At 44.7% G+C, this 14,921-nt stretch overlaps 1 protein-coding gene and 1 long non-coding RNA gene across 2 annotated transcripts; both read left to right on the plus strand.

The window, feature by feature from the left end:
* The first annotated feature begins 3,674 nt into the window (after positions 1-3,674).
* Positions 3,675-12,405, plus strand: dldh (dihydrolipoamide dehydrogenase). The gene is made up of 12 exons (XM_086071132.1): positions 3,675-4,085; positions 4,256-4,567; positions 5,167-5,227; positions 5,749-6,006; positions 7,296-7,356; positions 7,474-7,604; positions 8,751-8,920; positions 9,009-9,225; positions 9,314-9,490; positions 9,725-10,454; positions 10,538-10,799; positions 11,003-12,405. The coding sequence occupies exons 1-12, from the start codon at positions 4,032-4,034 to the stop codon at positions 11,006-11,008; spliced, it is 2,439 nt and encodes an 812-aa protein (XP_085927258.1). The 5' UTR covers positions 3,675-4,031; the 3' UTR covers positions 11,009-12,405.
* A 940-nt stretch (positions 12,406-13,345) lies between these two features.
* On the plus strand, positions 13,346-14,513 carry LOC147177021 (uncharacterized). Its single transcript, XR_015094353.1, has 3 exons — positions 13,346-13,466; positions 14,081-14,173; positions 14,385-14,513. It is a non-coding gene; the product is annotated as an uncharacterized LOC147177021 (long non-coding RNA).
* Positions 14,514-14,921: the final 408 nt, after the last annotated feature.

Consider the following 14,921-nt stretch of genomic DNA (forward strand, 5'->3'; position numbering starts at 1 on the left):
CGTTTTTATCCATTTCAGTGGGCGGCCATTTTGTCACTTTCTGCCAAAAATGACATTGTCAGGTAATGACCAATCACGGCTCACCTGTTTTCTGAGTTTGGGCATGTGACATTCACAAGCTGGGCTCTTATGTTGCATTAGAGGAAGGTCGGGTTGATCACAGTTGGATTGCCCCAGTTCGAGGGGGCTTTCCCGGCACTGTGATGTCATTTTCGGTTAACAGCTTGTGGCAAAATGGCCGCCCCCTGAGATGGACAAAAAAAAAGCGGATTTTGCTGCCCATACACCACAATCAGAATACCATATTTAGACCAATGTGGCCGCATGAACATATCATTGTAAAGGATTGATATTTTTTGCTTAACCTCACCTTTAATGATTTCTCACAATAATTAGGAAACAAATAAATAGCATTATGCTACACTGTCCTATTTATAAATCTCTGCCCATGTTTATTCTTCAAATCTTCACATCTACAACATTCTGAGAAAATCTCCATCATGTCCCATCACTTATAAGTTATTTTTTAGAACAGGCCCATTGCTTGCTCATAGTCCTTAGGGGTTACCTACACAATAAAAAAATATAAAATTAATTGCAAAGATAATGTTGCTCACTTTTGAATGACACTGAGAGGTGCTCTATAATTCAATATATTTCCACACCTACACAATCACAACAATAAACATGATGCTAAATAAATACCTCTCTGACCATTTGATTCCAAACTGAGCATTATTATCTTTAGGCTTGGCTTGGATCTCATAAGTTTGTGCCTAATGTCCTGCGAGTATATGTATCAAGCCCCACCCATTCAAAAGTAACAAAACAATTCAAGTGAGTCACAGTCCATCATCACCATGGTCACGTGATAATGGCCTTACTTTGATTTCTGCAGGCTGCCATGCGAGGTGCAACAGTGTGTGTGATGGCGATGATGCAGTGTTTCCCACGACAGCCATCCATCCATTTCTTGGCACGCACACACATTGACACACACACGAGCCATATGGCCACTCCATAGCCACTGCATGCCTCCACTGCGGTCTGTCCAACATGCAACTGGTTGCTTGTTGCTTCCTATGCAGTGTATGTATTCAATCCAAGTGGAGGAAAATAAAATAGATGAGACAGTAAACGAGGATTCAGAGAGGTGAGTAGAAAGACAGGAATTATTTGTACAGAGATGATGGGAGGAGGTGGGTTGTGTGTGGGGGGGGGGACCATTTGGTAGTTGGTGTTGTGGTGTTTGGGGGAGCAGATGGCCGGGCTCGAGGAGGGGCGTGTCTTGTCCTTGCGACCCTTCACAAATCACACAGTTCTCCCCCGAGGGGCTCGCGACTCGTCCTTCAATAAGAATCAATGGGAATTACTTGGCCAGAGAAAGGGATGAATGGGCGGCGGGGCGCGAGACCTCTTCCTTTGTTGTACTGGTGCGTGTCACAGAGCCCCCTGCTCCACACATACACACACACACACACACACACATACGCGCGCGCGTGCACACGCAGATACACGCGCACACAAGCGACTAATGTGCAAAGCACTCCAGTTAAACAATCGATATCCAGTTAAACAATTTCTCAAACTCTCGCACGCGCGTAACAGGGAGAGGGGTGGGCGGAGCTACGAGTACACGACTCCAAAATCTCGTGGCGCGGGCGGAGAAACGTGGTCATACAACTTTCCAATTCTCTTCATACGTCCCAGTCATGCTTTGCAGGCGTAATTGCAAAATGTGTGCCACGTCATGGTGATGAATGACTGATGGTATACGGAGGCAGAGGTGCACAGGGCACCTCCGATATTTGCGATGAGGTGAAATAATCAAGGCCTCCGGAGGGGGATTTGACGACACGCCACATAGGAGCTTTGTAACCTTTTGAGGCGCTCCACAATGCTTGTTGCCGAAATCAACTGGTTAAATGAAATCAGCGTCTTATAGCCTATAGCTTAACACACACCATGGTATCGGCATGGAAGCACCATGTCAAGCAAGGACACCCGAGACCCCGGTGAGGATAAGCAGTATACAGGATGGATGGATGTACACGACATTATGCATTTTTTTAAATGAAAAAAACAAAAAACATTAGTTTAATACTGATACTTTTTTGCAGTGTCACCAAAAACAAGCTTGAGTTTTTTTCTTTTCATGTTTAATTGCTTAGCATTTGTTGACCTATATCGTATAGTGAATTATAGTTTAATCTAATTTCATAAATAATTTTTTTTAATTATTATTTGGTCCCTAGTAGAAAACGTATGGATATCACTGAGAGATTAATAGCTTACACAAGATGTATATTAAAAAAATGTCTGCCTTTACAAACATTATAATGTTAGCCATGCTACATAGAGCGTCACAACTGATTGTATGATGCACTGCAGTGCGACGCCACTTTAAACTACAACAATGAAAAACACATTAGTTACATTTCTGACAGTTGTAAACAAAAGTGTGCTTAAGCAGAATTTATGATACAGTATAGCTACACCTCATTAGACGATCCAAAAAGTGACAGCTCATTAAATGAAGTCTTCAGTGAAACATGGCTGCCATAAGCTCTTATTAACATCATGCAAACACGTGCAAATTCTCGGAGGAAACACACGCACACGCATCTCAATGCTATGATGTGATTGCACGCAGAAACGGTGATATTATCAAACCTGATCAGACCCTCTCCCTGGTGTTGTATTATTGTGGGAGAGCAGGTGCTGCTGGCCCAATTACCATACAGCTGAAAGCACAAAGAGAAAAACTTTACTCCCTGTATGTGCCCCCTCCACGCACACACACACACACACACACACACACACACACACACACACACACACACACACACACACACACCCTCTCCCCTCAAAGTCCCTAATGACGGCCACGCGAGTGACACACCACCAAGTCTCTTTTTACTGCCTGAACCAAAAGAGACGCAGTCCAACACAGAAGAAGACTTGCCTACTTGATTGGATGCGTGCGCACTTTTTTTTTTTTTTTTTTGCTAGCGTATCGTTCATTAGTTCGCGGAATACAAATCCTAAAAGGGCGACATCATCATCACCAGTGGGGTGAATGCGCTTGACGAGGTGTAAAGTTGCGCATCTAGCGGCCACAAACGAAAGATAAGCCCATTAAAAGAGGCCTTGTGGAGTGTGAACATGTGAAAGCCGCGCCAGGGTTTACACTATAGGAATGTGGCCCGGCAGATGGTCCGGGTTTGAACACTTGGACAGTGAGCTTGGCTCCCAAGGGGTGTACCGGGCTCGCTTCAACGTATAAGTATAACCCAAATTCGGGGTCAGCGATCCGCCCATCCCGTGCTCCAGGTATAAAAAAAAAAAAAATGTTGGAATGTAGATGGAAAAAAAGGTGGGGGTGTCAGGAGGGGAAGCGAGAGGTTGTTGTACATTTAACAGCTCTCTATAGCCATTTGGTGTGTCCCTTTGAGAGAAAGAGAGAAAAGCGAGGAGGGGGTGGGCCTAGAAAAAAGTTGTGGGCACCCCCCTTAGCCCCCCCTTTTTTTGTGATGGCCCCGGGGCGGACTTGTGGTAGTTGAGGGAGGGGAAGAAGAGGAGCAGAGGGGCTTATTTGCATCTTATTACCCTGCGTGTACTGGTCTGATATAAAAGCCTGTACAGGAGCGTAGAGCCATCAGACACACGCACTGTTTACCCGTGAGAGACCAAGAGAGACTTGTTTTCCTCGCTCGGGACAGCATTTTATCAATCAAGTGTGGGAAAACAACAAGGACGCACGACTTTTTGCGCAAGATCATTTGGAATTATTTCAAACAGGGATTTCCACCAAGGACCGTTCTGTTGCGGATTAGGCTATTTATTGGCCCCCAAAAAACTAAACAAAATTATACAACAGAGGCTCGTATGGGAAAATAGAAGACAATCATAAGGAAAGTGATTTCTGTCTTGTAAGGAAGAACCCATCAAACTTTCTCCATGTTTTTTTGAGTTGAGCTGCAACAACCTGTGGAGTTTTGAGCGATTGTTTTGAACGGGCTGTCAACACAATGGGACGCCTGTGCCTGCCCTTGGTTGTCACTCTCTCCCTTTTCACCTGCCAGGTATTGTAGCAATCATTTAATGGCATCGCGCGCATTGGCTGCGCTTTTTACGCGTGCGGCGATTTTCCTGTCGATTTGAAATGTTAACGCGCCTAAATGACAGCGTATAGCCTACTTATGACTGTTTGCCTGCTTGTTTCTAATATCACCTACGTGTGCTACGACTTTAGGTTTTGTGCTCAGGGCTGTTTGAGCTGAAGCTGCAGGAGTTTCTAAACAAGAAAGGGGTGGCGGGGAACGCCAACTGTTGCCCCGGCGGCGGCGGTGGCTCGGCTCAGCAGCCGAGCCACCAGCAGTGCGAGTGCAAGACTTTCTTCCGGATCTGTCTGAAGCACTACCAGGCCAACGTGTCCCCTGAGCCCCCCTGCACATACGGCGGAGCGGTGACCCCAGTTCTCGGCTCCAACTCCTTCCAGGTGCCCGAGACTAACGCGGATACCTTCACCAACCCGATCCGCTTCAATTTTGGCTTCACTTGGCCGGTGAGTGACTCAGGCAATAGTGATATTTATCTTTATTTGTGTTACTGTTCAGAAATAATGGCGCGCAGTTGTGAATTTAAATAGAACGATTTATGGTCTCATTCCATCGGAACGCATTTGCTCTTAAGGGTGTAAAACGCAGCAGATGCTCCCAAAATTGTGAGGGTCTTTGTCAGTAGTGTGTGAGAAGGTCTATTGTAGTAGAGTGTATGTGTTTGTGGGGTAGTTTTTTTGGGGGGGGGGGGGTGTTGTCGCGGGGCGGAGGGGGGTGGTTGGTGTTTTCACCAAACGCCTCTCTCCGACCAGGCGTGGTGGGAAATTTAACATCCTCCGACTTGGCACATCATTTGCAGCGCAGCGTGAAATTCCGTTTCGTTTGCTTCACGACGGAGTCCTAGTGCGATAGTAGCAGGGCCGTGTAAGGGAAGCAGGTAGCCATGAGCCTTATTAGGCCCCTAATCAAGACCGTTCAATGAGGCTATGAAGTTTATTGAGAGGCGTCCCTTTGCACCCCCCCCCCCCCCCGCCCCCCATCTTCATGTGGCTCTGCAGGCTGAGCAGCTGTTGACTCTCCTTGTCTCTTTTTTTTCCTCCCCCAGGGGACATTTTCACTGATCATTGAGGCACTGCACACAGACTCCCTGGACGACCTGGCAACAGGTGGGTGACAGCCAGAGAAGCAGCAGTGTAACCTGAAGACACGACAGCAGGCTAATTGTGACATTGTTTTCCTCCTTAATGGCAGTTTTTTTCCACTTAACACAGTCATTGACGCTGAAAACAACAACATGGAACTTGTCATTTGTGATAATAACATTTCAATGAATAACTTAATTTTGCGTACAAAGGGTGTGAATTGTAATAACGACTATCACACTCGCGACATGTGTTGCATTAGTAAGGCAAACGTGAAGGTGGCTTTAACAAGATGTGAGATAAAGGACACACTTTGGGCAGGTGTCACCTGCTACGCTTATCTTATCACCTCACTGATGATGACTAACTGACCACAGCTCAGAAGAGTGGCGATAAAGGCAAATGTGCTGGTCACTGTGTAAAACACATGTGCAGCCATTTAAAAACAACTGTTGTCTTTTCAGTGGCGCCAATTTTGTCATACTCTGGAGAACACAATGCATTAAAACCGACCCAACGATTTTCCGTGTGGTCGACTTTTACAGACAACCCAGAGCACCTCATCAGCCGCATCACCACTCAGCGTCACCTGACAGTGGGAGAGGAATGGTCCAAAGACATGCAGACATCCGGCAGCACGGAGCTACGTTACTCGTACCGCTTCCTGTGTGACGAGCATTATTACGGCGAGGGCTGCTCCGTGTTCTGTCGGCCCCGAGACGACGCCTTCGGACACTTCACCTGTGGAGAGCGTGGCGAGATCATTTGCAACTCTGGCTGGAAGGGGCAGTACTGCACCGAACGTAAGTGCCTATTGGTTTGTTTACATCCATCCGACATGGGAGATAACTGGCGCAGGGATGTTGCTCATGTTAGAGTTGCTAATTAACCTAATATTTAAATTCATTCTAAAATACATCAATCACGCCTCAAAACTTGACCTATGATAATAATCTTCAAACGTCATCCAGGGCGTTTCATTTATAAAGTTAGCTACTCCAACAGTCACTTGGCCGTCGCTACTGTTCAAGGAGCCCCCCCACCCCCAACGCCCCCCCCACACCCCCCCCCCCCCCAAACGCCCCCTCCCTCCCTATGTCCTAATGCAGGGCCCGTGTGCAACAGGCGTCAGTTAGTTATCCCCAAGCACCAGAGGCCTCCATTCTAATGAGCCGCAGTGGCTCCTCAGTAATTCACACGCCGCGTGCCTTCCATTAGACCACTGGGGCCTCCTCACCCCCAAACCTCCTCCCCGATTGGCCAAGTGGGGGTCCTGCATTGTTGTGGCCCGAGCCGGTGATTGGCCAAGCGGGGCTGTGTATTGTTGTTCAGGGGGCAGCTGCTCGGTGCGAGGAGACAATAGAGCAGCTGTCTGGTGGTTAGCTCCGCACAGACCAGCTGGCCCTGGGAGAGAGGTGGTTGGAAAGGGGGTGTGGGTGGGGGGGCTGGGTGAGAGCAGAGGTGGGAGGAGGAAAGGAGGGATGCTGAAGGCGAGAGGGAAAGAAGCAGAAATAGGACAGAATGATGGAAGAGGGAGAAGAAATAGATTGACGAGGGCGCTATAGGTGTACAGTTGTGTAGGTGATGGTCGGTTGGAAGGGGGTGGTGGGCAAGGGTGAGAAAAAAGAGACTTAAGGCCCACAGTCAAGAGGGAGAAAGGCGTCTTTGTGTGGGATGCTTTTGTGTTGGAGAGCAACCATGTTAATAGAGAGGGCCTGTTGGCTGCTATGGTGGCTTTGGACACCAAAGGAAAAGGGGGGCTTTGGTCTCCAAAGCCACCATAGCAGCTAAGTCGTGAAGGTAAACAGTCCAGCAAATTGTGCAGCACAGTTTAAATACTCTGCACTCAGTGGTCTTTATCAGGAATGGCCTCCTGACCCTAATTCCTTCCTCTGTTTGACTGTTTTGCACTGGCAGCTGCGTTTTTATTGGTCTCCTATCAGAGTGAAAGACTGAGAGACACGTGGACAGGTGAAGGAAATGGCAGGAAAGTCATTAAACAGCCAACAGAACAATCAAACAGATTAGGCGGCTGAGGTGACGAGCGCATTTTGCTTTACTCACTTTTTTTTTCTTTTTTTTTCCTCTGCAGCAATTTGTCTTCCTGGTTGTGATGAAGATCACGGCTTTTGTGAGAAACCTGGCGAATGCAAGTAAGTTGAGAAATGACTTGTTGTGTTGTCCCCTCCCCATTTTTAACAGACGCTCACACTCGGGTGGGCTTGTCCTGGCTTTGTTGCTAACAGCATTTGATTCATGGTGGGTTCCAGGTGCCGAGTGGGATTCAGTGGTCGTTACTGTGATGACTGTATCCGTTACCCGGGCTGCCTCCATGGTACGTGCCAACAACCCTGGCAGTGCAACTGCCAGGAGGGATGGGGCGGCCTCTTCTGCAACCAGGGTGAGTCTCTTGGATTTTTGCCTTTAGTTACAATTATAGTTCCTTGCACGCTAAAAGATTAAACTTTCAATAAAACTGTGCTATGAAATATTTATTTGATATATTTTTATTAGTGCTGTCAAATGATTATTTGTTTTTAGCTAATTCATCGCGATGAATCATTTTTCTACTTTTGCCTCCACTTTTTTCTTTAAAGCTTGTATCAGGTATACTTGAGTAAAATCTTGGAATTAATGTAAAATAATCATTTAGAAAGTATATTTAGAATCAAAGACTGTTCTAATAGCATTCTATTAAACAAAACAAACAAAATGGACTCAAACAAACAATTCTCAGATTCTTTCGCGCTGCAAAATGCGCAAATTACTTTAGAGTTTTCCAACAAGCATCAAGCAAATAAATCAGAAAGTAAATCAGTCTACAAGTCAGTTTTCCATCCAGTTGTTTAGATTTTTTTTTAAAGTGAATTTACTGAAAATGCGCAAAATGGACATTGTGACTTATGCCCATTTCAATCTGTTCTCTTTTGTGAATATTGGGAGGGGACTGCGCCGCTGTAGGTGGCGGTATACACCATAGAGATGGGATCCACCACTCATTTAAAAGATGAAGAAAAACGGGAAGCGACTGAATTTGCTTTTGTAATTCTTGATCAACTGTATCGTTCTATGCTATTTTACATCTAAAATAACATTAATATTCGCTTCTTTAATTAATGACAAAAAGATTTCAGTTTCGTCGTATCTCAAACATACCTTACTTTATCGTCCGCCATTGCTTTTTTGTCTACAAACGTACGTGTGATGCAATATTCGGTCAAAACGCGCCATGTCTTGTCAGCGTTTATTTGCAAAACCTGTTACCATAGCCCAAATTAGCATTTTCCTTTTTTCAATACGCTTCAAAATTCACCAAGCGTACAAACGTTTTCGCAAAGTTTTAGCCCCTTTTTTGAATTTCTAGCGTTTCCATTCAGTTTTATTTTCGCATTTCTTGAAAAAAAAAAGGGTGTAATGAAGCCCCACTAGTGTTTATTCATCTTCTCACCATGGACTCCACCAAGTTCTTTAATGCTTTAATGACATTTAAATTCATCTCCAGAGTTAACGCTTTAATTTTGACATCCCTCACTTTTATTGTTTCCAGATCTGAACTACTGTACACACCACAAGCCATGTCTCAATGGCGCCACGTGTACCAACACAGGCCAGGGCAGCTACACTTGCTCCTGTCCGCCTGGCTACACAGGTGCCAGCTGTGAGATTGAAGTCAATGAATGTTCGGGAAACCCCTGTCGCAATGGTGGCAGCTGCTCCGTAAGTATCAATCTGACAAGAGTTGTCAATAAAAATGTTAACTGAAAGTGAGTAAGTACGTCATCGTTTATATTCTTTTTAAATAAAGGACTTAGACGGTAGCTATAAGTGCACCTGCTCACCTGGTTTCTATGGCAACAACTGTGAGTTGAGTGCCACGAGCTGCGCGGACGGGCCTTGCTTCAATGATGGACGCTGTGTCGACAACCCAGAGGGGGGTTACTTCTGCCAGTGCCCCATGGGATACGCTGGATTCAACTGTGAAAAAAAAATTGACCACTGTTCATCCAACCCCTGCTTGAATGGTATGCAGTCCTCTGCTTGCTTGCTACACTGACAAGTGAAATATCAGATGGTTTTGACACTGACTTCTTATTAAATTTCCCTCTGCAGGAGCAGAATGTGTGGATTTAGTCAACTCGTACCTCTGTCAGTGTACTGAAGGGTTTTACGGTACCAACTGCGAAGACAGTAGCAGCAGCCTCCCTGGACACTGTCTGTCTTTTCCTTGTCAGAATGGTGGGACATGCCAAGAGGGAGTCAATGGCTACACATGCACCTGCCCTCCAGGTATGACTTCATATTGAAAATGACTTTCTTGTGTTGTTTGAGAGCAAACGAAATCAGAGGTGTCGAATCCCGGTTCAGAAAGTAAAAACTCCTGCCACAGTTTGGCTCCTGGGTAGCTCATGAAGGAACGGTGGCTTAAGCCTAACTGTGGCAGGGTTTTTAAATTCTCGACCTGGATTTGACACCACAGTACAATATACACAAGCGGACTCCTAAAACTGAGTTCTTGTGCAGGGTACACCGGCAAAAACTGCAGTTCCCCCATCTCCCGCTGTGCTCACAATCCCTGCCACAATGGAGCCACTTGCCATGAGCGTGGCGGCCGCTACGTGTGCGCCTGTGTGCCAGGCTACGGTGGGCACAACTGCCAGTTCCTCTTACCTGAAGTTCCCCAAGGTCAGCCAGTGGTGGACGGACCGGACAGACGCTATTCCTCACTGGAAAGCGAAAGCTTTGACGACGATGACAACGACGACAGCGGCTTCCCCTGGACAGCCGTGTGCGCCGGCGTATTCCTAGTTCTGGTGATTCTCATCGGTTGCTCCCTGTTGGTGGTCTACGCTCGGGTCAAACTCCAATTGCGGCACAGTCATCGCAGCGACAGCGTCCGTAGCGACAGCCACGAAACAATGAACAACCTGACCACCACCAACAATTGCCTCCGCAGTGACAAGGAGCTGGTCACTGTGATGACAACATCCATTAAAAACACCAACAAAAAGGTAGATTACCATTCCGAGCTGGCTGGTTCACTTGGTGGTCTGAGTGGGCTTAATGGACTTGGTGGATCGGAGAAGCAAGGCTTTAAGACTCGCTACTCCAGTGTGGAGTACAACCTCGTCCATGAGATCCGGCCTGAGGAGGTGTCGCTGTGCAAACAGGAGGAACATGATGAGCCAGAGGTGAAATGTGAGCTGCCGGAAGAGTCTGATACCGAGGAAATATGCAGGAAAAGACAAAACAGGTACATTGTGTTCAAACATACTATAAAATGAAGCTGAAAATATTGACTTCGATTCCTAATGTAAGTTCTACTGTGTCCTGTAGTGGAGCATCAGAAGAGAAACAAGTGGAAGAGTCGCCAAGCTGCAGCGAAACCATGTATCAATCATCCGTCGATCTGAACCGACATGCCACCAGTGACCTTAAATACCAATCATCCAGTGATGTCAAATACCAGTCAAGCTGTGACGTTGAATATCACTGCAGCGCCAACGGTGAGAGCAAGTATCAGAGCGCTACGGACACCAAATACCAGTCTGTCTACGTCATATCGGACCAGAAGGACGAGTGTTTAATCGCGACAGAGGTGAGACAATTTCTTGCAAACCGAGTAGACTTTACTTATATCGTTTGTGAGGCATTGCGAGTTGGGTTGAAAATGATGGATTGATCTCGATTTGATTGAATTCAGTAAAAAAAACACCCAAAAAAGCAGCTATTTACAGAATTTTACAGGAAAACACCTAAAAATATTTTGTAAAGAAATTCTTCTTCTTATTCGTCTTTCAGGTATGATACCCATCTGGACCAAGTTCCAACCAGGTTCCTCTGGACGATGGTGGTCCTCGCTAACCCTGAGCAGTACAGCTCAGCTTGTCTCCGGGAGGTTTTACTCCTGCGGTTTGCTGCTGTTCCCTGGAATTTACCGAAGGATCTTGGAGCCAAGGTGCCGCTGAACCAGTGCAGTCAGTGAATTTTGGACAATGCTGACCTCAAATGAGGACATCGGGTTCATACTTGATGCTCAGTGCTATGAAGTACCTTCCAAGCACCTGAAGTAGTGCAGGCCTTGTTCAAATTTGAAGCAACTCTTGCTATCCAGTGACTTTTGCTGAAGAAATGATGGAACAGCACCATATAATATCGGCATCGAGGTGGATTCCATACATTTGCTGTACGAACAAGGCAGCGCTGACCTGGATGATGAAATAGTAGTACCATGGAGTACTGATTAATGAACAGAGTAGTACCTTTGGAGTACTGAGAACTTATTTTGTAGTACTGTGCTATGTGCTATGGTTATTAAAGATGACAGTGCATGTTCTGTGCAGTGCTGCAGAGGACAGAGTGTGGACATGGCGAGGGTGCGAGTCTTTCCACGGCGCAGTATTCTCAACTGTCGCCAATTCCCTAAAAGATAATAACACATTTTTAAGAACAAAAGTGCACATCTTTAAGTCTGCAGCACTGGCAGACTGCGTCGGCTGAGCTGGTTCTCAGCAGAACATACAGAACTGAAGACTCCAGTAGGGACTGCAAATCGATCCAACGTGGATCCTGTTGGGCCATACTGGCCCCTGACCCTGAAAGTTTGGATACACAGGGCAATGTTTTGTGCGAAATATGAGTTCATATTGCAAGGAAAAAGTCACTGAAATAAATCAAAAACAGTTCATGGGATGTTTTATTACCACTATAGAATTGTTTGTCCCAACTTCTGACGCTGTTGTGTTTCTATGTCAAACTATGAAGGAGTCGTCCCAACTGCCAAGACCTCCTTGCACTACGGGGGGTGTAAATGTGTCACGTGCATTAATGAGAATGTGTAAGCACAGACAAGGTCACCTGTGTCATAACTGTTAGCCAGTTGTCATTTAGCCACCATTGCCCTTGCCTGCTCACCGTTGGCTAGCGTCGTGCGATTCATGTTTTTAATCTTATTTTTTATTATTGAAACAAAGATGTTGTTTTAATTTAATTATTGTTATTTGTGTTCCAATTTGGTGTGATGTTTTGTGTTATAATTTATGTTTGATTGTTTTTTTATTTGACAGATAATGTATGTATGTATGTATGTATGTATGTATGTATGTATGTATGTATGTATGTATGTATGTTTGTATGCGTTAGGCACTTGAGACCACTGTGACTGTGTTGTATTTAAAAAAGTTGTATGTACAGAGCCTGTCATTTTTATTACTGGAAAACAGCGCAATATTTTTCCAAAATAAAAGAGGAAATATTAGTACATGTGTTTTGAAATATTTGTATTCCTGTTTGGTAATTGCAGGACGTCGTGTGAAGTCAGTCTTGTTGACATGCGTGGAGAAAAACGTACAGTCGGAGAAATGGAAACAATTTATTTCCCACGAGATATTTTAGTCTCGAGTCAAGACAATCCAACAAATAGTAGAGGGATTTTTTTTGTTGCCAAGTGATAGTGTCGTGGTATGTGTTTGTGTGTGCGTGCGTGCGTGTTTGTGTGTGTAACAGGGCAGAAGACTGTCTCCTTGTGGAACCACTAAATGAGACAAAGATACACCCCATAATCATAGACCAATTTGCAAGACCAGAGTCATCCCTTTGTGCGTGTCTGTGTGTGAATGTGTATGCATATGACACACAGATCGCTTTATGATGCTATTAGTTATGTGTTTTGACAGATTTGACAAAGAAAGTTTTGTCTGAAGAATGTCTTGAGTATCAGAGTCTGGGCAATTGTGTACGTGTGTGTGTGTGTGTGTGGGGGTGTGTGTGTGTGTGTGTGTGTGTGTGTGTGAGATCTTGTTTAAAGCGGAGGGATATTTATAGCTAGAGAGCGTAACCACAGTCTGGATTTAGTCCTGGTGGCCCCTGTCTGACTGAAGTGCGTATGTGTATGCGTGCCTTAATGCGTCTTTGTGTATATACATGTCATTTGGTGACCACTGGGTGTGTAGAATTAGTCATCAAAGAATTGGACTTGAAGTCTTATAAATACTTATAAAGATGAGGCAAAGAAATTGGATGAACAAAATGCAAACATTCAGTTTGGTCCAGTGGTATTTAAATCTCCATGATGGCTGGCTTTAATGTAAGAGGTTTCACAAATACATGGCAGGGGCCATTTTGAAATTACAGCCATTTTATGTAGGGTTCTAACATTTTCATTGGCTTAGAAGTATTTGGACCGTTGGCATAATTGTAAATACAGTGTCGTCATATTTTTCACATAGGTGAAAATCCTTTGTAATCAATGGTTTCTTGTTCGAGAGTAAGTATTGCTTCTTTCCCCTTCGTCTTCAGTGAGTGAAAAACAAGCCATTACTTTGCCATCAAAAATTCGACAGCACATGTGCGCTTGTTGTAAAAACTGGCACGTTTGGATTTTCATGCCAGGGCATGCCAAATTTGGGTATTTGTCAGATTGTGCTGCAGAGATGGGAAAAGTACTGACTTTCTCTACTTGAGTAAAAGTACAATTACTTGTGTGAAAAACAACTTTGGTAAGTACTCAGTCAAATAATTATTCAAGTAAAAGTTTTTTTTTTAAAGTACAGGCTCTGAAATGTACTTGACGAGTAGAAGTAAAAAAGTATTTTTACCGGATGTTTCCATCGATGTCAATTTGAAAGATATTTGCCAATGGAGCAAAAATGGGTATACATCGGCCATTTGACTCTCTTGACAAGACAAGGCAAGTCCACATTGTTGTGTATCACTCGCTTATGTTGCTGGTCCACTCCTCGCTGACATGATTGAACCTTCTTTCATGTTATTGACTGGCAGTCTGCAGCGTTCTTCTTATCAAGTTAAATTTATCCTCAGTCGTGGCGGCGCGCATTGTCCTCGTTGTTCTAATCGAGCCAATTGCATGTCATGTGATAGCGTGTTGTAGAGCCAATCACAAGCTGGGATGTAGGAGACCCTGTGTAACGCTTCATATGATTGGCGGAGCCAGGAAGCAGCTCTTTCTTCCAGGTGAAGTATTTTAATTGTTTTCGTGCATAAAAAAAAAAAAGTAACAACAACAAAGTACAGATACTTATGTTAAAATGTAACGGATAAAGGTAAAAAGTAGTCTAAAAAATAAATACTCATGAAAGTACAAAGTACTGATTAAAAACTACTCAAGTAAAGTAACAAAGTATTTGTACTTCTCTGCCGTGCTGTGCCTTTCATGTCGTTCCAGGGGACTCAGCAGCGCACCTGACAATTTGGTGACTGAAATCAGTTTAGACCTTAGACCACCTCAAAGCAGGTCTAAGTTGTGCCGCAGGTGAAGTAATGCGATTTTGATGGATTTGATCAAAGTGCAGGCAGACAGATTCTGAGATTTGCAGACGTATGTGGTGGATGTCATCTTATTTCATTCATTAAAATGACAACAGTGTGCATCAAACTCTGTAAATGATTGTGGAAATGAATTCATTGAACACATCATTATTATCATTATCTTGAAGACACGAACAATCTGGGTGGAAGGCGGTCTCCAAGTTCCTTATAAACATACTTTGTGTGCTTGGATCTTCTGCACTGACTGTGCACACCTCTCCTGCAATGATTTTAAAGGGATTGAGGGGACTCCCACAACGGTGCAAATACGATTTTCTAACTTGCTTTCTAACTTATGAAAATACCAAAAGAAAGAAAACTCCACCCATGCACACAATTAGACAGCACTTTTTGCTAGGCTGCCTCTGGGCACGGGAATAGGCTCCATCATGTG

The sequence above is a fragment of the Leptonotus elevatus genome, chromosome 3 (genome assembly GCF_054856555.1).
Source record: "Leptonotus elevatus isolate MCC_2025b chromosome 3, RoL_Lele_1.0, whole genome shotgun sequence".
In the NCBI taxonomy this organism is placed as follows: domain Eukaryota; kingdom Metazoa; phylum Chordata; class Actinopteri; order Syngnathiformes; family Syngnathidae; genus Leptonotus; species Leptonotus elevatus.